Raw genomic sequence first — 26,220 nt, 5'->3', positions numbered from 1 at the left:
TACAAAATGAACAAATCTGAGAGAGGTCCACATGTAGTACCTATATATGTAATATCAAAGCAATTGGACTTGCGGTTTTTAACAAGAAGTTGAAAATATCACTTTTTACTAAAAATGACAAAAATATTCACCAAAATTAGAGAATTGAAGATATCATCATGAAATGAACAAATCTGAGAGAGGTCTACCCAAGGTACATATACACCAAGTATCAAAGCATTCAGGCTTGTAGTTTTCAAGAAGAGGTCGAAAAAGTAAAACATTGACACGGACAATGGACGACGACGGACAATCACTCATATGATAAGCTCCGCTCGACAAAGTCAACAGCGAAGCTAAAAAAGGCAATAGAAAAATTAAGCTGGCTCTGAAACAAATATTATTTCTGATACTCTTTAAAACTTACATAAACAACAATATGTATTGAACAGTACCAAAAAGAATTTGATATTATTTAAGCTAATTAACATATTATAATTGCATAGTTCCATGTGAATCTGTGCATCAGTTTTTGTAATATCAATGAAACCACAATTCCACTCATATGCAAATTTTTCCCAATTAATTGATAATGGATTTTTACCAAAACCTAAACAGATCCTGCAAATGTCCCATAGAATATGACTGCTCAGTATCATTCTGATTATGATCAATGATTCTTGAGATATCACATTCACAATTGGTTGTTCAGATGAACAGACAGACAGTATAATGACATAAGCACCCATTGGCTATTAACTGGAGTTAAAATCAGTCATAAATAACTACTCCTTAGTGCATGTTCATGACAGTGTACATGCAATTAGCAGATACAGGGAACAGCAATGCTACTCAATAAAGTGTTCAACCCAATCAACTTTGCTGTTTTGATAAGTGAGTTTTTGTAACATTGCCTGTTATAATTACACTTGGCAACAACTTATGTAATGATTAGTGCTGTTATGAACAATTGCATATTAACTGAATTTGCAGAAGGAAACTAGTGTCTGTGTTTTTTCCTGCCTTGTTACCTTCATCTAATTTCATGAATCCTTCGTCTCTCTCTATAATAGTCTGGACATGAAAGGTATGACAACATTTAGTTTCTTGGCTTACATAATATTAACAACTTACCCACGTATCATGGATATCCTCCAATCTTAGTTTTCTCAGTCCACCTTTTCTGTGTACATTCACAAAATCTTCTATATCTTGATGTGAGGCAGGCTACTCAGAGATAATTTGAAAAAGAAAAACTTAAGATATAATCAGTAAAGCATATTCATCCATTAGTTATGTGGGAAACAAAACAAACTATTAACAATGGTGACAGTAATAGTGATGACAAATGACTTTCCAACCCATAATTATTTAGACAATTGCCAAAAGTTTTTTGTTTTGAAAGTTCTCTATCTGCATGATGTCTTGGATTTGTGATTAGGCAGTCATGTCGGTTTATTCCTACACTTTTACAAATTCTGTATTAACAAAACAATACCCCTGTGATAAACTACTATGGTAGCTGTTTTAACTTGTCAAGATATGTTTAAAATGGCCTCCAATAAAAACAATGTTACCCTTCATATATGCCACTAGAGGGCAGAAAATCAATTTTGTGTTACAAGAATTTTAAACATTGTTGATTGGTTTTTTTTTAATCGTTGAAATAATATTTTGACATGAAAATGCTCTCAGTTTGAGCTTTGTTAAACATTTCTACTCTGATCATATTATCACATACATGCAATGCAGTATGGGAAAGCACATCTAATTGCATATAATGGAAAACGTTTATCATATTGGAAAATTTAAATTTGTATCAACCAAAAGTTTGTTATCTCATGTCTCCAAGAAAAAAATTCTCAATGAATTTAAAGTCTCAATAAATCATATCACCATAGAAACCAGTGTAAAATGCAAATTATTGGCTCTTTTTTTCCATGATGTTTCATACTTTGTTACGTGAAAATATGTCCAATGACCCTATTTTTTTTCTGTGTATTTGCACCATGAACTGATAAAAATGTATAAGGATCATGGTTGACAAGCCACAGTCTTCATGACATGTTATTTCAGTATTGGTCCCATGAGATGTATCATATGTATAATAGAATTTTCAAATGTGCACTTTGCAAAGACTGTGGTGCTGTAAGAGGGGCACTTACCGGGTACTCAAAAAAGAAATGAGATAACCAATGTTGTTATTTGTTATACTTACCATGTTTGTCATCTCTATTGCCTTGTCATACGGTCTAATAAAATGTATTGCATTGAGCTTCTTAAGATGCAACTGTTTAGCTATCTGTGAGGGCAATAAAATAATAAATTATCTCAAATGCAATTGATTTTCAATATTTATAGCATACATTCTATGTGGCAACCTACTCAACATATGGGATTCCAATAATAGCTCAGAATGGTCCTAGTAACTATGCCAAGAAATATCAGATGTTTGACACTGCTGGTGGACATGTACTTTTTCCCTAAATGGAAATTTAACAGAGTAGGTCAAACTGACCATGAATACCTGGCTTTATATGTATGTCATTTTCTGTGATGTTATCAATTTGACTTTTCATATTCATTTAGTCACTGTGAGGACACTTTCATTAGACTCCTTGGAACTATTTTTTTATGTTGGTTAGTGTGGGATACTGAGGTGCACTTCTGCTTAAGGTGTCATGGTCGTGAGTTCAATACTAGTGTGTGTAAGTTTACATGTTCATAATTTGTCTGTATTTATGATTTGATAATAATAAAATTATATAAATTGAAATCTAAATTAAATTGAATGAATCCAAAAGAGGCTATGAAGTACTCTGTAGTATAAATAAATACATACACCATACTTTCCAAGTTGCATAAACAGTTTGTTTGAGCAACAATTTGTCAGGTGAACAACCATGCACAAGAACAACCATGCACAATCCGTTTAATCATAATTCTGTGTGTCAGTGTCCTATTACTTAGTAAAATTATTACCCATAATACAATTACCCACAATGCACTGTTGTAATTAAAACTTTGAAGCATTGGATAACGGTGTATCATACTGACAGTATTAAGAACACCAAAATAAAAGATTACTTACTTTTTTATCAAAACATGCATAAAATGGTATGGTAGGTTGAAAGGTCTTAGCTGCTTCTTGAAATTCTATGTAAGCTACAGAAATTATAAAAACATAGCATAACTATTTCAATGTCCAGTGTGAACTTAGATTCTTATAATATAAAAGTCTCACTATGGTAGTATAAGATGTTACAACCTTAATTTGCATACAAGCACCTAGACTGGCAAAAATTCTTGTTTAGCAAGAATGCAAAAGTCATTCTGTACTGTAGGATCCACCAAAATAGACAAAACAAATAAACGAATGTTAACAATGACAACAACAATAACAATGACAGACAATGATAACCAGTAAACCTACTTAATGATTCTATTCTATTCTATCCTATTCTATTCTATTCTATTCTATTCTATTCTATTCTATTCTATTCTATTCTATTCTATTCTATTCTATTCTATTCTATTCTATTCTATTCTATTCTATTTTCTACCTTTACTCTTCTGTTCAAAATATCCAACAACTTTTGGTAGATCCACCTTATCCAGACTTCTCTTAGCTGTTTTTCCTTGTAATACAGTAACTGGATCATCAAATAACTGGCAAATAAACAAAACAATCAGGGTTAGCTATTACAAATTAGTACATTGAACAAACAAGTCATATCACTCATATAACTGATATGATATGGGTTTCTATTGAATCTGGTGACACCTTGAAACAATGTTGGTCCAGTTGCACATTTTGGTACTTTCTGTCTTACAGGTTGTCGCACTTTTTTGCATGTGTGCGCAGTGGCCGGTTGGCAAGAACCAGTCGTTCATACCAAAGATAAAATAACAACGATGTTTGCTATGATTGATATACATAAAGGAGTCCATGTAAATAAAACAACCTGCAGATGACTGCAGCTTGCTGATTGGAAAGCAAGATTCATGTGCAGGTTCACATAAATGTGCACATATGATGTCACAGTATGATGGTCCTATAACGACAATAGTGTTTCATATTCTAAAATAATTTTTGCCATGTTTTTGAACTCCAAAGAAATAAATACATTTTAAGAGAAAATAATTGCAAAATTTGTATTGATAATGAATTTGAACCCCCCTAACCTGACATGTAGGCTTGAGTGGCAGTCTTGTCGGTTGAACTGCATCAAACCTTACTAGCGCCTGACAGATTTCTGTATGTCTCGTCGGCAAATCAATAATGCAAATTGGCAAATTTCACACCTTCTTGCAATTAGTTTCAATGAATATTCATTTTGGTGGTCATCATGGTAACACCATGCAGAGGGCGCAACAGCAATTTATCACACATTATGTCAACAAATAAACTCTGCCATGAATGGTTACTCTTTAATAGCTGTCACCATCTGACGTTCCTGCAATTTCGGGGGAAGTGGAAAACCACATCATTCTGCCAGGCGTGTGTTGGGTTTGGAGCACCGCGGAGCGCAACTCATGCAACCTTGTCAGGCTAGAACCCCCCCCCCAAAAAAAGTACCAGGATGTGTGACTTTTCAGAGGTCTTGCATTAAGGCCTGTTCCGCCAAATGTTACTGATGAAATTCACAAAATGCTCATGAATTAAATTCTGTCTACAGTAGATTATATATCTCGAAAACGAAAGATTAGCATCATTTGAACATAGAGGGAGCTTATCCTCACTCACTTACCTTTATGATAAAAGCAATGAGAACTTCTGGAGTTCTGTGGCCTTTGTATTCTATCTTCTTTTTATGTTTATACACAAATATTTGTCCGGCATGTTCAGCACCTATATATAAAATAGCGGATGTGATGAATGTTGTAAAACAGTTATTGTACAGCAGATATTCAAATTACATACAAAAGATTTTACAGGTATAAGGTACATGTAATCCATATTAAAAACAAAGCTACTGTACTATACTATATTTTAACTTGAGTTATTTTTTGCTGAAAAAAAAACATTTTGGCTGTTTTGTATGGAGTTTATTTTCACTGATTTTTGATGAGTTAGATGTAACATATAAGAAAAATGTGGATGTTATTCTTACTGAATAATTCCTTCAGCGAAATTAATGTTAATTAATTAACTAGCTTAAAAACATAAAATGTGTCCAAATAAAACATTTCAGCTAAATAAAAAATATGACTTCCCCTTCTGACGTCACAAGAGGAATTTCTGTATGCAAATAAGAAGCTAATGAGGAGCCTCGTTTTAAAATACACAAAAATAAAGTTGCCGTAGATTGAGTTTAAAACACATTTTTTCACTTAAAAAAATAATTCATGCTTAGAAACATAAAAATTAATAATATTTATGTATCAATGGATAATTTTAGGCGTGAAAATAGCAGCCATTTCACAGGCACTTTAAAGTAGATATCCTAGTCCCCAGTCTTACTTTTCATTTTGAGAGTATTATAGGACGTTATCCCTTTGATTAACATACCTACAATTCAGATGACAGTGAAGGACAAACAAAGCCTCTAGACTCAGTGACTGTGTATTGTTTACAAATCTAACTTAAAGCGGGAGGGTCGTCACCTGCGCACGAGTGAGAATTGAGTCCCAAGCGACGATAATTACACACGCTAAAAACGCAAAGGCTCATGGGTAGACACTTGTTTGTAAACAATGACACGCTATGTCCATCTGACGCATGCGTAGTTGACGATCCCCCCCCCCCCGCTTTAATTCAGTATGATTACTCACGTTCATATTTGATGGTGTATGTATTTTATTTGTTTAATTTATTGAATACTTTTAATAAATCATTTTTTAATGTATATTTTTTTTTTATTATAATTTAAGTATGTATGACAATTTATACATATTCTGAAAGCTTCCATTTAGAAGAATTTGTTGCTTTATGGATAAAGGTTTAATACATACATTTACAAATCATATTGGATTCATAGTTTAGCTAGTTTAAGTTTGAAAAGAAGAATTATATTAAAATCAGTGATAAGCATCAGAAATTGCATTTGTTATTATTTTCCTCTCAGTTTATAATATCAGTTATACAACAAATTAAAAAGTTGTAATTTAAAAACAAAATGATACACAAAATAATTTGTTGACATAGAGAGCACTGCAAAATATTAATTTGAAGTTAAGTTGCTTACCTGTAAATTGTCTGGTTTCATCATTTTTATTGATATCTGTAATTCCTAAAACCACATTCCGGGGTTCTACAACTTGAGCTGTAAGCTGGAATAAGGATATTTATTTAGAAATGAGTTAAAAAATATTCTCTCAATAAACAATTTTAAAGGGTGGTGGTCATTGTGCTTTGCATGTGCAGGATATATGGGTTTCATATAAACAAAGATGGTGATTGAGACTGTTGCACAAATCAACAAGAACAAACTTCATAGACATTTCCAAGCTTTAACCAGGTCATTTTTTTGGTGATTGGAAGGTAACGATCAAGTCACCAATGGTAATTAGTACATGTCGTGCCAAGGTAAAAACATAGTTCAACTCTGGTGACCTTGCCCTTTGTTATATAATATTATTCCCTTTATCAAACTTGGCTTTTGTCCAAGTTTTTTGTACAGGTGTAAAAAATTAATGGTTCACACTAATTTTATTGGTAGGTTTGCAGATGTGTATCAGACTGTGCAAAAAATCTTTCCATGAGTTGGTTTTGAAACCAAGTATAGATAGTATTCCCATGGGATTTGGGAGATACATTACCAAGGATATTATTACAAGATAAATGATCTTCTTCATCGCACACATACAACAATGTATATTTCAACTGAGATCAGTGACCTTTGAATGTGTATCACCAGTGATCAGTGCACGTCGGTCGATACTGCCGCTGTACTGTCTTCGTGCATACTTTGAGGTATCTTCGTAATAACCTTATATTAAGACGCCGACAATGACGATGACGCCAACGATGACAACAACAATGCCGGACAGAAATGTTCCCCTTAATATACCTTTCCCTTATATCTTTGATGTTACAGGCAAATTAAAAAGCAGGGATGACATTAGCCTATTAACTTTAACCCTTAACTGAACACCAAACATTGCACATTTTTCTACAATTTTTCAGTTGTTTTAGACATAATTACTCATTGCCCATAGCGTTGATTAAAAGTGTTGAAAAAATATGCAAGTTTACCATGTGACAAAAGTTGATAGAATAAAAACAGTCAGCATTGCAATGACCTTTTTTTAACTACTTTAAACTAATCATAAAACACAAGAATTGCTTGATAAATATAATAAAGTTTAATTACTTCCGATTTCTGTGATTTAAGTATATATGTAAACAAAGACAAAATAGGAAAACTCATTAATTTCTGGTGGTAAGGACCTACTCAAAATAATGTGATAAACTCATGAAGACCACCTGTATACAGTGATCACCTCTAATAAAAAATAAATCCTTGATAATAATCATAAAAGCCCCTCACAGATTTTGCATACGGTGTAATTTCACAAGTAGTAAATTTTGCGGTTTGAATAATTAAAGTCCATGAATCCTATCAAGATTGATTATACTGGGTAGGTGCATTCCACAACAAAGGCAATTAAAGAAAACCTAACCATCAAATTATGATTGCGCAAAAAAAAAAAATTGTTTTTCAATTTCACAAATTTTGCTTGTTCACACTAATTGAGCAGTATTTTAGCCCTCGGAGTGAAAAAGTAAATTTCAGGCATCGTCCACAAACTAGTTCCACTTATAATTTGTTGCCATCAAATATGTGAACAATTTGCTTATCAAAAACTAGAAGCAATCAATGCCACTGTTTGGTCCTAAATTAAGATTGAATTCAATGAAAATTAGAGAATATGTGAACATATTTACCCCATTTTGAGGAAGAGAATATCATATGGCACTCAAAGAGGTTAAATGTTCTACACTACTGACAAAAACAAATTTCAGACACTAAAATGAGTAAACAATTAATAGTGGTGAGTCCCTGTCACTAAAAGTACATACTCTATATTCAGTTCAGCAGAGATTTCTTTTTACTGAAAATTACAAATTGAGTTTGAATGCTAAGACTAGTAATTTTACACAAATTAAATTGCAAATAATGAGGAAACATATTTTCATAGTTATTTTTGTTGTTGCTGAGTTTTCATTAATTATTTTGTAAACAAGCAGTCTGTCGGCTGAGATAGCAATGCACATTTCAATTAAAGAACTGAAGATATCATTAGAAAATGAACAATATGTATAGTAGCAAAGCAACAAGAATTCGAAAATATCACTTTTTACCAAAAAAGACAAAAATATTCATTAAAATTAGAGAATAAAGGTATCACCACAAAATGAACAAATCTTAGAGAGGTCCACATGTAGTATCTATATATGTAATATCAAAGCAATTGGACTTTTAGTTTTTAACAATAAGTCGAAAATATCACTTTTTACCAAAAATTACAAGAATATTCATCAAAATTAGAGAATCAAAAATATCATTACAGAATGAACAAATTTAAAGAGGACCACCCAAGACACCAAGTATCAAAGCATTCAGGCTTGTAGTTTTCAAGAAGAAGTCGAAAAAGTAAAAAGTTGACACGGACGACGACGAACACCTGACGACGGGTGACAGACAATCACTCATATGATAAGCTCCACTCAACAAAGTTTCTAAAAATAGAAATAAATTTGTTTGATCGACTTTTCATAAATTACGTGCAAGAAAAGACGTATATGGTACGAGTTATGTGCTTACATATATGACATCAGTATGTCTCTGCTATTTGAATAATCCAGTATACCATCAATACAATTCACTGCTTACACGCGCTTATACTGGAGATGTGCTCTTAATAGAAACAATAAAGTATAGAAATAATGAAGTATTTTCACCTAATTTAATTTTTTCCCCATTTTTATCTCTTCAGCCAAAATAAAATTGCATGAAAAAATTAAGTATTCAACAATATCCTACTTAAAAATTAATTAAGTTATTTTTAATTTTCACCCTGTACTGTGCTTTATGGAGTTTACCGATTATATACAGTTACATCATTCATTATCATATTTCTACTAATTCTAATGATCTGATCAAATGTCAACTTAAAAGAATTTTATTGACATTTTCAAATCTGACTAATGTATGATGGAATGTAGATGTTTTTATTGACTAAGCTAGGGAGTCCCGGGATGAGGAGATTTTTGAATATTTTTGAGGGGCTCTTCGCAGTATATCAAAGCGTGAAGCAGTGAATAGTAAAGCGACAGTAACCGCATGTAGTTTATTGAACTAATAATATAAAAGAACATGTGTACACAATGAATGAAGACATGAATGGTATAATTGTAGGATGTACTTAGAAGTATACACATAATCATATCCTGTCTCAGTTGTCTACTATTGAAAAGACAGGACCAGATGTCAGATTGTAATCACAGGGAATCTATTGATTTGATATGTGAGATCAAGCAATATGGGGGAGAGAGGGGGGAGGCAAACTGGATTAAATAAATTTTGATACTTTGAATACAAATATTTTATCAGAGAAATTTGTTTGAAAAAAATTCAATACCGTATTTGCTCTATTAGTATGGTAGCACATGTACTTATTACAAAACCTGGGTGCTTCTATGGTCAAAATAATCACTGTTTTAAACTATCATTAATACAGTGATGTGATCAATTTTCTCACAGAAATGTTAGTGTAATAATTTGTTAATTTTTACTATTTTTTTACCACATGGACATAATTACCTCATCTTAAATTTCTTCATCATTTTTTTAAATAAGGAAGAATTTGTTCATGAATGACTAAAACATGACTTTGACACTCAAATGTTTATAAATTTATGCCAATTGCATATTCAACCTTTTCACCACCAGACTTTCTCGCCCACATTTTTTTGCAATGTTTTCCTATAATCTTCAATATTCCTGGAAATAAACCCTAAATTTGGAGCCTGTAGACAAAATTTGAGTCAATGTTCAGTTTTTACTCAAAAAATTTGGCTTGTGTTGTCCCAATCTTCTTAAGAAAAATGCGAACTTATAAACAGTACTATTTTGTGAATTTGTGATGAAAAAAGGGAACTTGTGGTGATTTGTTAAGGGTCTATTCATGAACAATAATGAGCAAACAACGTATGAAACATACATGAAAACCATATACATAAAAATTATGGTTGTGAAGTAGGCACAAGTGTGTGGTTATGAATAATAATTCAACTTCATGCTTAACGCTTGAGGAGAGAATTTATTTTTGCCTGATTGTTATAATATCTGGCCATTAATAATTCAAATTTTATTTCTGGACTTGAGATGCTCAAAAAATGGTGCAGTGATATGCCTGTGTCAATAGTGAGTTGATTGCTGTATTGATTCTAGTGATTATCGGCACAGTGTGCAGCAATAGAATGCTGCTTTGATTCTAGGCATTAGTTAAAGGTATGTAGCAAGTCAAATGCTACATTGTTTCTAGGCATTAGTGGAGGGGTGTATGGTGTGTTGCATGGATTCTAGGCATTAGTGGAGGGGTGTATGGTGTGTTGCATTAATTCTAGGCATTAGTAGAGGGGTGTATGGTGTGTTACATTGATTCTAGGCATTAGTGGAGGGGTGTATGGTGTGTTGCATTGATTCTAGGCATTAGTGGGGGGTGTATGGTGTGTTGCATTAATTCTAGGCATTAGTAGAGGGGTGTATGGTGTGTTGCATTGATTCTAGGCATTAGTGGAGAGGTATATAGTGTGTTGCATTGATTCTAGGCATTAGTGGAGGGGTGTATGGTGTGTTGCATTGATTCTAGGCATTAGTGGATGGGTGTATGGTGTGTTGCATTGATTCTAGGCATTAGTGGAGGGGTATATAGTGTGTTGCATTGATTCTAGGCATTAGTGGAGTGGTATATAGTGTGTTGCATTGATTCTAGGCATTAGTGGAGGGGTATATAGTGTGTTGCATTGATTCTAGGTATTAGTGGAGTGGTATATAGTGTGTTGCATTGATTCTAGGCATTAGTGGAGGGGTGTATGGTGTGTTGCATTGATTCTAGGCATTAGTGGAGGGGTGTATGGTGTGTTGCATTGATTCTAGGCATTAGTGGTATATAGTGTGTTGCATTGATTCTAGGCATTAGTGAAAAAATGTGTAGCATGTTGAACACTGTCGTGATTTTAGGTGCATGTTGACACAATATCAAAGGTCATTTTTAATCTTTAATCATTCCTATTAATAGCATTTCAGTATACATTTAACATTTCAACACTTATCAGCACTTATCTCACAAGACCCCTTAACTCATCTTATATTATCAAATTTATTAAAAAAAAAAATTTAAAAAAAAATAAAAAATATTATAATATATTATGAATATTCATGTTCTAAATGTAAACATTTTTTTTTAAAAAAACAATAATAAACAATCACCACTAATTAAAAGATCTAAATATTGAAGTAAAATGATGTTTTTTCATATTGTGGAGCATTTTGTCATAGCATTTGCTAATTTGGTTAGACTTGCTTACAATTTTGTTCAAAATTGAAAAAATATGAATTGATACAGCGATCACAGAACATTTTCTCACAACTCTTAATTTTTTTTTTCAAAACTACTTCTCAACAGGCAAAGTATCATAGCTTAAATAAATAAACAGTAAAAATAATTTCATAATAAGTAGGTGCAAATATTGCCAGAAAAAATAATTATATTTGCATGATTAATAAAAGGAATAAATAATAAATTAAATTAAAATTATGCTTCTAATATTTTAAATATTGTCTTGAATATTCTGTTTTTGTCAGATATTGAAATAACTGATATCAGAGAATTCATATCTCCATATCTCTTTTAGTGCCATATTTTTTCCTGCTATAATTTTGGTGAATTTTTTTCAAACTTTCATGTATTTCTCTCCAATTTATTTGTTAACTTTGAACAAAATGGACATACTTTCTCACTGGCTACAGGTTTTAATCAAAAATTTTGAAGAAAACCTAAAAAAATTATACATCTTTGATTTATCAAATGTGACATAATTCTGTAGATATTCGAAGGGTTAAAATAGATATCAGACTTCCTTGATTTTTTCCATTAAATTTTCTTTGATGCTATGGTTCACAAAAAGACGACGGAATAACTATAATGATTGAGCTACTTTTCACAATTGTCAGCTGGTTGCCATAGTGATAAGGGATCATCATATTTCAAAATTGTATAAAAAAAATCATAAATTACATTTCAATGTAAGAAAAAGAGCAAAGATTGTTTTCTACATAATGCAGGACTGGATCAGGGATGATTCTTAAAAACACATAAAAATAAGCCAGATAGAAAAATAAATCATTGTCACATGTATCAAGTCAGATCTTGTATTTCTGTATAATCGACTTATTTGAGCAAAATGTCATCTAAGATCTCATAAACTTGTGTGTAGCTTTTTCCAATGATGAAATATGTAAAATACCCGTGCATGTTTCCCATGATGCATTGCATTAAACAGTGTGGAAGTATTCTAAAGCTGCACACTTTTCCCATGATGCAATGCATGAAACAGAGTGAAAATGTTCTAAAGTCACACATTGCTGTTTCCCATGATGCACTGCATTAAACAGTGTGGAATTATTCTAAAGCTGCACACTTTTCCCATGATGCAATGCAAGAAACAGAGTGAAAATGTTCTAGTCACATATTGCTGTTTCCCATGATGCAATGCATTAAAATGAGTGAACACTTTTTTCATGATACTATGTATGAAACAGAGTGAGTGTTTAAAAGTCGCACAAGTTTCTCATGTCGCATTTAGTTTCATGTCGTATTCAAGATGGCAGCCCCCATATAGTACTAAATATCACATTTATTTTATTATATTATTATAACTTATGCGCCAGCTGACTGTGGATGCAATGTGTTCAACAGAGTGAAAGTTTTAAAAAGTCATGTGAGTTTTCCATGATATACAGTAATTGTATGAAAGACACACATATTCAAGATATTAAGAATTGAAAATAAGGTCATTTGAAAAAAATAATCTTTAGAATAAGGAAATTATGCACTATATTTTAAAGAAAAAGTACTTAAAGTGCAATTTACAATCACAATAAAGTTCTAAGTAGAGGAATGTTTTATGTTTGATACTGTAATTTAATAAATAAATTATGTAAAGATAAGAAAATGAATAATAAATAACCAAATTAATTGTACAAAAGGCGAAAATGCTAGTTCAGTATAAGCGAAACGTAAGCTTAGCTTGATTCCACGCTTCCACAATTCCAAAACTATGATATATCTAAATTATGCTAATCTGCCTAAATATGTCTAAAAAAAACTAAAAAAAATATGTTAAAATTATGACAATAACACTCACTTTGAAAATTGCTTTGAGCGTTAAAGTCAATTTTCATTTTCATTCACAAAATAAAATATATTAAATTTTTTTAAATTTTTTTCAAAAATGTTGATCAAGACATGGAGCCAATTAAAAAATGTGCTTGCTTGTTCCAAAATTATAAAAAAAAATTATAGAAAACTATTTAAAAATGGACAAAATGTTTCACCAAATGTTGGTGAGTAAAAAATGGTGCTCAAAGCCAGTTTTGGAGTTATGCTCACCTCTGAATTGTAAAAGTAGTTTATAAATTAATAAATGCTGCTTGGACTGATAAATGCTATCTATCGATAAAAAACCATTGTTCGAAACTTCTAGCTATTTTTAATAGTTACTTACGATTACAATTACCAAATATTATCTTCTATATGCCTGTGAATTGATGTGTTCAACATATCATAAAAAAAACAAAACACCAAATACAGAATAAAGTTAAAAATGTTACCATGGTTATTATCAGGAAGCTGAAAAGCTATATACATCCCTGAAGTATTCTCGGTACAGTGGTATCAGATTATAAAAAGTGATTTAATTAATTAATTGGGTCTGAATGTGAGGTTTTGACCTGAAAACATGCCTATTAAATATGGCAAATGTTAATACTAACATTTTTTGATTCATCTTATGTATTATATGATTTCTTCATGGAAAGGATATTAAGATTTCTTGGTTTAATCAATATAATTAAATTATGACCACAAAGTTAAATTTTTTTAAAAGATTATCAATTTCGCCAGATAGGTAATTTTTTATTTAAAATTTTTCTTTTCATTTAACTTCTTTCATATCATATCATTGCCCTAATTAACATCCTAATAGAGACAAATTAATATTAAATAAATACCTAACTGGAATAATGGATGATTTTGAGATGTTCCAATACTTGTTGGATAACAGTGAAGACCATATTATTTACTGTAAAAGGATTAATTATTCACTGGGTTTTAATTTTGCTTATTTCGCTAACTGAAAAATCTGCCAAATTAAAACCCAGTGAATATGTATAATTTAGCATAGAACACATTATCTAAATAATAAAACCGTGAATTTAAAACCCACTGAATATACATACCTGAAATGGTAAATCAGCAAAATTTAAACCCAGTGCAAATTAGTCATTTTACAGTATTAAACAGGTTAGAAACAAAAACTAGATTGGGTTATTAATACATATTATTAGCATTGTATTTTATTTATTGAATGTCTTTTTGCAAACAAAAAAAATGTTATTGCTGTGAACTGATAACTGGGCGTGATCATTTTTGTAACTCAATGTTTTCGTAACTAGATGCTCATAACTCAAACAATACAGCTTCTCCAATTATTATAACAAAAAGTGGAATAAAATATTATTTTATGAAACGAGTTGCATCATCATTTCAATAACATTTCTACACAAATACTCCTGCATTTTTTACATGCATGACATACTTTTGCCATTCACAAGTCCAGATTTTTTTATTTGAACAGTAAAACATAAAAAAGTTGATGTTCGATGACAAGGTTTGATAACTAGTCAGACAAACCTTGAAAAAAAAAACACACTTAATTTTGGGTTTTTAACAGTGTCTTTAACAGAGTCACAGTGGCTTTCACTGGGGACCTAGGGAGTCACAGTGTCTTTCACTGGGATCCTAGGAATTCACAGTGACTTCACTGGGGACCTAGGGAGTCAAAGTGGCTGTCACTGGAATGCTATGGAGTCATTATGTCAGATGACAAGGTTTGATGTCTATTAAAGTCAGAAAAATTTCGGCATTTTGGAAAGCTGCATGGAATCTTGGAATGTGACCCAAATATAAAAACTGTGCAGAATGAGTGAGCAGGCACTAGACTGGATGGACATGGGCAATAATTCAGTCAAATACAGTAGATCATTCTATTTTTGATTATAGAAAACAGCAAATAGTGCAAAAACAAAAGTGTGTTCTACGTGAATGTTGACATGAGATGATGTAAAACAGAGGGAATATGTCAAGTTAATTTCGTTGACACAAACAATAAATAGTATGCATATGCAATTAAGTCTCTCATGACATGTTGTTTTGTTGTGTTTGTGAATCAAAAAAAATAATGTATGTGCACCATTGTGGCTTTGTCTATTTACCAACTAACTCAAACAAAATTGGTTAAGCCTTGTCAGAAAAAAACATATGGATTTGTAGAGTTACAGTTACTAAAATCCTAGGAAGTCAGAGTAACTTTCACTAGAATCCTAGGGAGTCACAGAGGCTTACACTGGAATCCTAAGGAGTCACAGTGACTTTCACTAGAATCCTAGGAAGTCACAGTGACTTTCACTGGGTTCTTAGGGAGTCACAGAGGCTTTCACTGGAGTCCTATGGAGTCACAGTGACTATCACTAGAATCCTAGGAAGTCACAGTGACTTTCACTGGGGTCCTAGGGAGTCACAGAAGCTTTCACTGGGGTCCTAGTTGTATGTAGTCACAGAGGCTTTCACTGGAATCCTATGGAGTCATAGAGACTTTCATTGTGGTCCTATTGCTTTCAGTGGGGTCCTAGAACGACTTATTTAGAATCCTAGGAAGTCAAAGTAATTTTCATTGGGGTCTTATGAAGTCAAATTGACTTTCGATGGGGTCCTAGGGGATTACCGGTACAGAGAATTTCACTAGAATCCTATGAAGCTGCAATGACTTTCACTTGGATACTAGGGAGTCATAGAGACTTTCACTCGGGTCATATGGAGTCACAATCACTTTCGCGAAATTTTTCATGAATAATCACATTGTGAAAATTGATAGCGGAGAAAATAATATGGTTTACTACTATACGGTGATGAAATTACACGACACATGAACACAGTATTAGAATATATGCGGGAAGTAATCAAGAAGAGCCTTATTATTATCAAATAATTAATTTCAAACTACCCCTGAGTGGATTACTAAAATTAATCAAATAAATTGAAATAGAGGAAGTGGAATTATTAGACATGGTTAAGTGATCAGTTATGCAGACAATGGAAAATTAATACCAGTCATAGGCCATCATGCTGCAAACAGAAAAGAATATAATTTAGAATACAATTATTCTGATAACTTTCGTGTGAGAAGCTGACATGTTTATAGCCGTGAATAGTGAACACAAAATTGCAATCTTCTCCAATTTCATGTTTGTTATTATCACATTATAATTATTAAATGCTGTAAATTAAACTAGATAGGTTCGCAATTGGATGGTTGGAGAGCATTCACTAGGGCAAAAATTGTGTGAATTTACTCTGAGTCTCGATGGACCAAAGTGTAATGCTTTAATGTTTCACATTTTTTATTTATAAAATTATTTTTTTATGAAATTAATGTGGCTTAAACCTCCGTTCCGACTCTATAATGGACCTAGGACATATGCAATCATATTGTTTCTGCACAGCATACAGGCAGGCATCACCTAGATTGGAGTGAGATATAGTAAGCCAGCATACTGTAAAACACTTTGAAATAGCTATATACCATTTTAGCAAATTTGACTCAATGCATGAATTAACCGAATCTTAATTTAGCTAAAGTGCCAATAATCTCATTGTGAGAATATACTCTATTCTAATTAGCGGCGTCTTAATTTTAGCGAAATTGTTGAGTAGCTAAATTAGCTAAAATAACATGCTAGCTAAAAAGACATGTTTTACAGTATTTTTCATTTTTGGGGAATCAGAAACCTGTCCATTTTCGACAATTTACAACTATGAATACCATAGAGTACCGATTGTATGTCAAATTTCTGATTACTTAACATTGGTCAAGACTTTCTTAAAAACCTAGACAGATCTGATAGTAGAGAAGAAAAAATAATCCCCTATGAATGTCCTGAAACATGACATATAGAACAATTAAATCCATTGCCAAACCATGTGACTAATCATCATACAATTTTCAACCTACAATGCACATTTTATATATAATCTACATGTCAAAATTCAGAGAACTTGGATTAGAGATTCTGAAGAAGAGGGTTTTTGAGCTAATTTTTGGATAAAATTATGTATAGCACAAAAGTTCATGTAGACGTTGTATTTGTGATAATGGTAGAACATGTGTCAAAGCTGAAGAAGGTACTGAATACTAAAGCAATCTGACTCAGATTTTTTAAAATGAAGTCAAAAATATCACTTTTTATCAAAAATTACAAAAATATTCATCAAAATTGAAAGTTTGAAAATATTGTCACAAAATGAACAAATCTGAGATTGCTATATACTAAACATCAAAGCAATGGGGCCAGCGGTTCTCAAGAAGTAGTCCAAAATATCATTTTAGTATCTTTACCAAAAATGTGTAGATGATACTGACGATGCAGATACGCTTGTAATACCGCAACATTACAGCACACTGTAAATTATGACGAAATACTGACACTGTATAATGGTATTGAGTCCTAAAGAACAATAACAACTCGCGCTAAAACACAAAGGCTCATGGGTAACTGTCTGGTACATACACAGGTGATGACTCTCAATTGATGTGATGTGTCATTGTACTTGTTGACATGTTTTGAAAACCACCTTACAGAGAACTGCACAAAGGCATAACAAATCACTATCATTGGTATGATTTTCATCTGCAGTCCATAATTTTTAACATTAGTAAATTGAAAGGAATTTTAAAAATTCTGTTACAAAATTCTGGGCTTATAATAAATTAATTGTCACCTTATTAATTAGCTAAGGTCTGTCTAATAGAAATTCTATGAGAGTAATGCTCAGTGACAAATTCCTTGACGACTTTTTGTGCTAGAGGAACAATAAATTAATAACTGAATTTATTAATCAGCCTGGGTCCATATATAAAAACTCTGTGACCAGTCATAAATTACTGGGTAATAGACTTAAGATTAAATAAATTACTAACCTTATTAATAGCCAGGGTCTATACATAGAGACTCTATGATATAAAGTAACTGCCAGTCATAAATTCCATGACAACTCTGGGTATTAGACTTAAGGGTAAAAAATTACTAACCTTATTAATAGCCAGGGTCTATATATAGAGACTCTATGATATAAAGTAACTACCAGCCATAAATTACTTGATAACTTTGGGTATTATTAACAGTAAATAAATTACTAACCTTATTAATAAGCCAGAGCCCATATATAGAAACTCAACGATATAAAGTAACACCGAGCCAACAATTCTTTGACAACTTTAGGTGTTTGACTAACAATAAACAAATTAATAACCTTATTAATCAGTGAGGATCCATCTATGGATACTTTATGATATAAAGTAATGACCAATGATAAATTACTTGACAATTCTGGGCGTTCAGCTAACAATAAATAAATTACAAACCTTATTAATCAGCCAAGACCCATATATAACAATCCGACCAAACACAAATTATGTGTTGGGCATCTGACTAATGATAAATAAATTACTTAACTTATTACTTAGCAAGAGACTTGATGATAAATTAATGAAAAGCCACACATTCCTTTAAAATTCGGGCATTATACTGACAATAAAAAAAATTACTATCATTTTTATTCAGCCATGGTTTATTTATAAACAATTTCTGCGATAATTTCTGCTACGTTTGCCTAACAATAAATAAATTACTAACCTTATTAGCTAGTCAGGTTCCATTTATAGACACTCTATAACAGCAGCATGTCATAAACCCCCGAAAATGTACCACAAGTATATGATAGGTTATGATGTGCAAAAAAGATTTATTAAATAATATACTGTAAAATACTTTATTTTAGCTGGAAATAATTTTCGCTGAAAAGACTTTTTGGGTGTTTTGTATGGAATTAATTTTCACTGATTTCTGATTAGTTGAATTTCGTTGGATGTTATTATCACCAAATCATTCCTTCAGCGAAAATATCAAAAATTAATTCCGAGCAAAAATAAAGTATTTTACAGTAGTATACCAACATTTTAATTGTCTGAATATGTCATTCTGATTGGTCGAGAGCATGTTTTTTATTACACAAGCCATGGACAATATACCATGTTTTTTTTTGTGTTTTGAAGTAGGCCCTAAACATGAATAACATACAGAAGAGGTACCACACCTCCCCATATACAAAATGTCTCTTTCTCGTAAAATTATCACATATCATGAATTACCTTAAATTACTCTTAATGTTAAGATTGTCCCTTGAGTAATTTTCACCACTGTCATGACTCTTACCTGATAATCTAATAATATCTGTTGTAAGGATACTCTGAGGTACATTCAATAGCTTGACACCAACTTATTGTCTTATTGTCTAAGACTGTAATTTCTGTCATGTTCTGAGGGGAAAATATGGGATAGGCCAAAATTATGAAATACTTATTGAAATTATTTATTTTTATTTATTTTTTTATATTCTTTTAAAAGTATGGTAATATTCTTACAATTTTATTAGTTTAAAAATAAAAAATGTTCAAATATTTTAAACGGGACGAATGCGAGATTGCTGTTTTAAGGGGGTTGGGGTCTATACAACATTACACATTGCATTGTGGGAAATATATGTATGAGTATTTATTATAGGTGTGCATTGATGATCCCTTCTAAACTCACTCTGAAGACATACATATGTAATTATACAAAGCTGACAACCCTAAAATTAACGTGTACATTAGAATCATGTGTTATGCTTTCCATTGAAAGTGAATTATGAATGTAGAATGGTAATAGACAAACAAATAAAATTCTTATCAAATTATGCTTTGCATGATCACTCATGAGAATAGAATAGAATAGAATAGAATAGAATAGAATAGAATAGAATAGAATAGAATAGAATAGAATAGAATTTACTTTTTTTTTATTTGTAATATCATAATATTCCAGGCACAATATAACCTGTATATTGTACCCACAATTTAAAACAACTTGATTCAATTTTTTACACACTAATGTGGTAGTTCCTGTTGAGTAAAACGATGTTGCGTACTATGAAATAGTTATCTTCACTTGAATTTTTTTTTTTCTAAAAGGATTACTCAGAAGAAATAGAATCTGTGAAGAATTCTTTTTTCATATTGGTTTGCACATGAACAAGAGAAAAGTGATTGTTTTTTGTTTTCTATTGTGGTAAAAAACATATGCTAACATAAATGCATCTATGGTCAAAACAAGTCATATTTTAAGAGTGTAATACTGTAAAATGACTAATTTTCACTGGGTTTAAATTTCGCTGATTTACTATTTCAGGCATATTCAGTGGGTTTTAAATTCACGGTTTTATCATTTAGATAATGTGTTCTGTGCTAAATTTTACATATTCACTGGGTTTTTATTTAGCGCATTTTCCAGTCAGCGAAATAAGCAAAATTAAAACTCAGTGAATAATTAATCCTTTTACACTATATACCGGTAATACTATAAAACACTTTATTTTAGCTGGGGTGTTTTTCATGGAATTTATTTTCACTGATTTTTGATGAGTTGAATGTCAAATATAGGAACAACGGTATATTTGCTGGATTTTATTTTCACTGAATCAGCCCTTCAGCGAAAATAGCAAAAATAAATTCCAAGCGGAAATAGTATTTTACAGTACAACGAATTTTATTTTTATTTGCACTTCTATTGGGGATTTGCTTAATTCTAAATACATTTACTAACTTTGTTAAGTGTCCAAATAGCAATTTTATTAGTATCGGTAGTACTCAAATGTTATTAATGAGGAACAGATATTTTTTCATGGACACTGTAGTTTGAAATATGCACAAAATGTGCTTTTTTGGTCAAAAGTGATTTAAAAAAAAGTAGCTTCTAAACCATGCTTCTGTTTCCTGTCAAAATTGGTTTATGGGTACATCTGTTTACTATGAAGAAAGTGCTGTCTTTAAAACTGTCTACCAGCTGTCAATTTTGCAGGGCAGCAGCTCAAATTTCACTACTTCAAGTTTATGTATAAATTAACACCCAGGCTAGTTGTCTGTAGATTGTTGTAACACTGTTCAACCAACTTGAAAAACAATTCCCCCGACAGCAGCGTTTTGATGATAAACACATTGTCAATTAAAATGATACAATGCAACAGAGGGGATGTGGCTTCTATTAGAACATCTATACATATGAGAAATGATGAATTTTTAGATCTCAATTTTTCAAAACTAAAGGGTACGACTTCTATTAGAGATGCGGCTTCTAATACAGATTTTACAGTACAGTCCTCACCAAAACAAATTTTAATTGTAATTGCTTAAACCCAGCTAGTTTACAAATGTGACTTTCTGATACAAGGAACAATGTTCTGTAGTTCCCTCAAGGATTTGACTATACACATACAAGTGATGGCATGACTGACACACCTGTGAGATCATTGCAGACAAAGGCCGGCTAGAGTTTACGTGAATAATGAATCAACTCACTCAGTACTGTACATATGAATGTCTTATATACTGTAAAACACCTCTTCTTAGCTAGCATGTTATTTTAGCTAATTTAGCTAATCTGTAATTTCGCTAATTCAAAATGTCACTAATTTAAAATAAGGTATATTCTCACAATGAGATTATTGGTTGAAATAAGCACAGAGCAGAAAATGTTCAGCTCTGATTTCCATATATACTGTACAACCATTTATTTTCATTGACATTTATTTTCACTATTTTGATGTTTTGAGCATATTCACTGTACTTTAATTTCACAAATTTGTCAAGGAGACAATGAGTTTTGAAGATATTGCTGGAATATGATTGTTTTAGAGCTATTCTAACTATCCAGATATGTCCTCTAGTATTTCTATACCCTGGCTAAGCTCTTTTCAATTATTCAAAATATCCAGACAAATGATCCTTTCTTGGTAGTTTTCTCATTGGAGGAAGTTTAATGTACATCATTAACAGAAGTATTTTTTCACGACCGGAATTCTCATTATCCCGTCTAATCGTTTCATTGTTATTTCTATACTAGAATGCCTCGTTAATAGGTCTACTAAAAAAATCATGCTGCCACGCCCACTTTAGATGGCGTGCGGGATACAAAACCGGGATCGAGTTACAGGACAAAGTTGCAATTAATCATTTCAACATAGCTGGAAGTCCGATGTCAACACAACACTCCTATTGCAGCTTACGTAATACGAGACATCACTGCTGCTGTGTTTTGGAGGTTTTATTTGCCGTTTCAGTCGCTCTAAATTTGTGAATGTAATATGAAGCTCTGTAAATTAGCGATGTCCACTTCGCCACTAAGCATAATGCATTTGCACGCATCAAAAATATAACTATGACAACACGCGTTTCAAACTACGGTTTAATACATGGAAAGTTCACTGAGTGCCGGGTATTTCTGGTGTTTCAAGCACGGAGAAATGTTCCTATGAATAGGCAAACTTAATTTAGAGCCACAATTAGAAAAGGAGGGACTTCATCCGATGCGTTCTGTCATCGTTAGAATGACCAGATCAAGAGCCAAAATCAAGAGAGAAAAATTCAACTCAGCTGGAAATGTCATAATATATTTTGACATGTAGTGTATGTCAACGCTAGAGCGGCGTTTTGACCTTTACTTCGATAGACTTTCCTGTCATACCGTCATCCGACCATCCCGGTCACACTTCGATTGACTTTCCTGTCATACCGTCATCCGACCATCCCGGTCACACGCAGATAAGCACAGAGCAGTGATGAATAAATGACAAGATGAACAACTATGGGAATAGCAATTATATTTATAAACATACCTCGAGCATTTGCCTATTCATGTCCCTACCTCTGGTTACAGTGGCGTCTTTTTTTGTATTCGTGCAGTACACGACGACCATGGAATTTCGCTTCACTATCTGTTGAAAGTCCGCGTCGGAGAAGTCCAGAACTCTCTTGACTCCATCATGTTCAGGAAACTGGAATTCACCACCAGCGTGTACGTGGCAACATACCAAATAACAGATTATCGCCAGAATTAACTGCTTCATTGTAAAAAAATGTCGAGTCGCGAACAAGTCAACGCCGATAGCTGAACATACCATCACTATACCACTATCCCTACACGTCATGGAACAGTTGAATGCAAAACTTGACCGAACATTTTTTTACACGACTTCAAGATCCACTGACTATTTTCAGAAACGACGATCGATAAAGGCACGTTGGTTAGATCAGCTTTTTTGATATTTCGGTTAATCGCCTACGAACCCGTCATAACAGATGATTTCCATATAGGGGTCTTGAACAAACACTCGCAAAAATGAAATGAAGCTACTGAAGAAACTTAAAACTGGCAGTCGACGACGCACTGTAAGACTCCTTAACGCTGTGATAATTAACACTAATACAGCAGACGACAAACAAATAAAGTAATTTCTCTGCTCGGAAATACGGTTATTGAAAAAAAAAAGTAACTGCAACCGTAGGGTAATATACTAATGATACAAAGTTTCGCAGAAAGCAGCAAAACGGGAATGCATTTTTACTAATTGATTCAATTTTCTAGCGGAGAATTTTCTTGACCGTATCTTCCATGGCAACGGTGTAATTTTTAACGCACTGCGAAGCTTCTTAGTTGTACAGCCTGTATGTAGCCATGCGCGCGCCTATTTACCGTCGTGATCATTGAAATATATTCAAAACTATTGTAAATTTGTGAAATCGGATTTTTTCTTTCCGTCAAAAGTCGGCCATATTCAACGACAATAGCAGATTTGGTTAGAGTCATACTAGTGAGACAAGTAACAATACTGCAATGTACTATACGGAAAATAACCACTCCGTTAATTGGTTATGCAGTCGTCCGTCACGTATGGGTTATAATTTTAATGTTTAACAGTTTTATTATTGATGGTCGAGTGCAGATCAAAACAATGGACGCTGTGAACCGAGCCCATTTCACCATGGAAAGTGCCTTCAGTGTTTTCACCACTTTACGTCACTGAAGCACTCTCTGTCACTAGAGGTCGCCACCCATATAGAAACGATCAGTGTCGACACATCACTATGTCAGTTTCACGAACCCATACGTCGGACACGCGGAATCCTTATTAAGGCGCGGTGGTCGTCGCGCTGCGCATATGCGACATTTGTGTTGATAAACATTGATTTTCCCACAATCCAATGCGCTCTTCAAATAAAAAGTATGGAAGTATGAGGTTTGATCTGGGCGCGACTTGAACTGATTACCGCCGGCGACTCCTTCGATACCTTCCAATCACCCGAAAATTACCTAATTGGTTGGAAACGTCTCAGTTCGTACTTGTTGATCTGCGCAAAGTCAAAGTCGCCATCTTTGTTTATATGAGACCCATATATCTCGCGCATGCGTGGTCCGACGACTACCGCCCTTTAACTTGTTAAGGGAGTAGGATCGTTGATTTGTTGTCCTATGCGACCATATCTCGGACAACTATTATAGTAGATTCATACTATTAAAACTAGTATCAAAGGTTCCGGGTTTGTATTTTACTCTGTATAATATAAATACATTAACAGAGCCCTAGACTTATAAGTGGGATTTAAGTGAAAAGCAATCGATGGTCAACTGATCATTCATTCTGTGCTGTACTGCATAGCGTTGGCTATCATGGATCACCATCTATCACGGTTCCAAGTACACGATATTTTGTGTTTGTTGTTCCTTCTGTAACCATGATGTCATATTAGAGGCAAGATGGCGGATATCAACCAACTTGACACAATCATGACAAAGCTCGAGTCACTTGAAAAGAAAATCGATAACATATCCTCCCTTGAGAAGAAATTAGTACGCTGCAAACGTCGGTAGAATTTATCAGTAATTATTTTGAGGCTTATAAACATCGTATGGAAGATCTTGAAACGAAGAATGAGTTACTGAGTAATCAACTACAAGTTACACAATCCTCACTAAGCGCTACAAAAAATGAGTTACAGGAATTACAGCAGTACACCAGAAGAAACAATATCGAGATACATGGAGTGCCTGAACAACGAAATGAAGATACCGATAATTTAGTTGTGAACATTTCTGATGCTGTCGGCATTAAGGTTTCACAAAATGACGTTTATGTCAGTCATCGTCTGCCCTCAAAAAACCATCAACAACCTCCACCCATTATAGTAAAATTTGTAAGAAGAACCACCGGAAATAAAATGTTCAACTCCAGGAAAAACATAAAAAAACAAAACTACAAAAGATATGAACATTGATACAAATGTAAGTACACGTGTCTTTATCAACGAAAATCTCACCCCCGCTAACAAACAGCTATTACACACCGCAAACCAGAAGTGAAAAGAAGCCCAATGGAAATTTATATGGACTGTAAATGGAAAAATATATGCCAGGAAGAATGAAGGAAGTAGTGCCATTAGGATATTATCAATCAGCGACATAGACCGTATCCGTCCAACATAGACTGGAATTATTATCATGGACCACCAATATAGACTGGACTCATTTTCATGGACCCTCTTGATACACACCCAATAACATACAACTGTAAACAGTACTCCATTGATCAATTTAATACAGGTATAGTTCCATTCCGCCAACATTTCGCAATTTTTCATTCTAATGTCAGATCACTGGGAAAGCATTTTGATGACCTGGGTTACCTTTTAAGTGTCATCAAACAAAAATTCTCTATCATCGCTCTTACATAAACTTGGTTACGAAATGATTCAGACTTGTCTCTGTTTAATCTCACTTCCTATCAACTTGTTACATGCAACTGTGAACATTCCCAGGGTGGGGGAGTTTCAATGTATATACACAACTCATTGTCTTTTTCACGCATCGATACTTTTGAAATTGCCCCTGTGAATCATTATTTGTGGAAGTCTTCATTGGCCAAATAATTATTGTTGGTGTAATTTATTGGCAGCCATATACCCCTTTACAGGAATTTCTCGACACTTTAGAAAAATGCCTCGACAAGTTCTCTTCTGCAAAT

At 32.9% G+C, this 26,220-nt stretch overlaps 1 protein-coding gene across 1 annotated transcript in view; it reads right to left on the bottom strand.

Moving 5' to 3' along the window:
* Positions 1–23,573, bottom strand: part of LOC102803629 (uncharacterized) — a 40,101-nt gene extending 16,528 nt beyond the window's left edge. Inside the window, exons 1-7 of the mRNA XM_085499216.1 lie at positions 23,038–23,573; positions 6,168–6,252; positions 4,731–4,831; positions 3,543–3,648; positions 3,071–3,144; positions 2,198–2,281; positions 1,114–1,206 (exon numbers count right to left, since the gene is read on the bottom strand). Coding sequence (XP_085355342.1) covers positions 1,114–1,206; positions 2,198–2,281; positions 3,071–3,144; positions 3,543–3,648; positions 4,731–4,831; positions 6,168–6,252; positions 23,038–23,349 — 855 coding nt within the window. The 5' untranslated portion in view covers positions 23,350–23,573. The remainder of the gene's footprint in view (positions 1–1,113; positions 1,207–2,197; positions 2,282–3,070; positions 3,145–3,542; positions 3,649–4,730; positions 4,832–6,167; positions 6,253–23,037) is intronic.
* Positions 23,574–26,220: the final 2,647 nt, after the last annotated feature.

Source organism: Saccoglossus kowalevskii, chromosome 5, assembly GCF_978046115.1.
Source record: "Saccoglossus kowalevskii chromosome 5, keSacKowa6.1, whole genome shotgun sequence".
Classification (NCBI taxonomy): domain Eukaryota; kingdom Metazoa; phylum Hemichordata; class Enteropneusta; family Harrimaniidae; genus Saccoglossus; species Saccoglossus kowalevskii.
The sequence above is the reverse complement of the archived record's forward strand: the minus strand, read 5'-3'. Positions and strand labels throughout refer to the sequence as shown.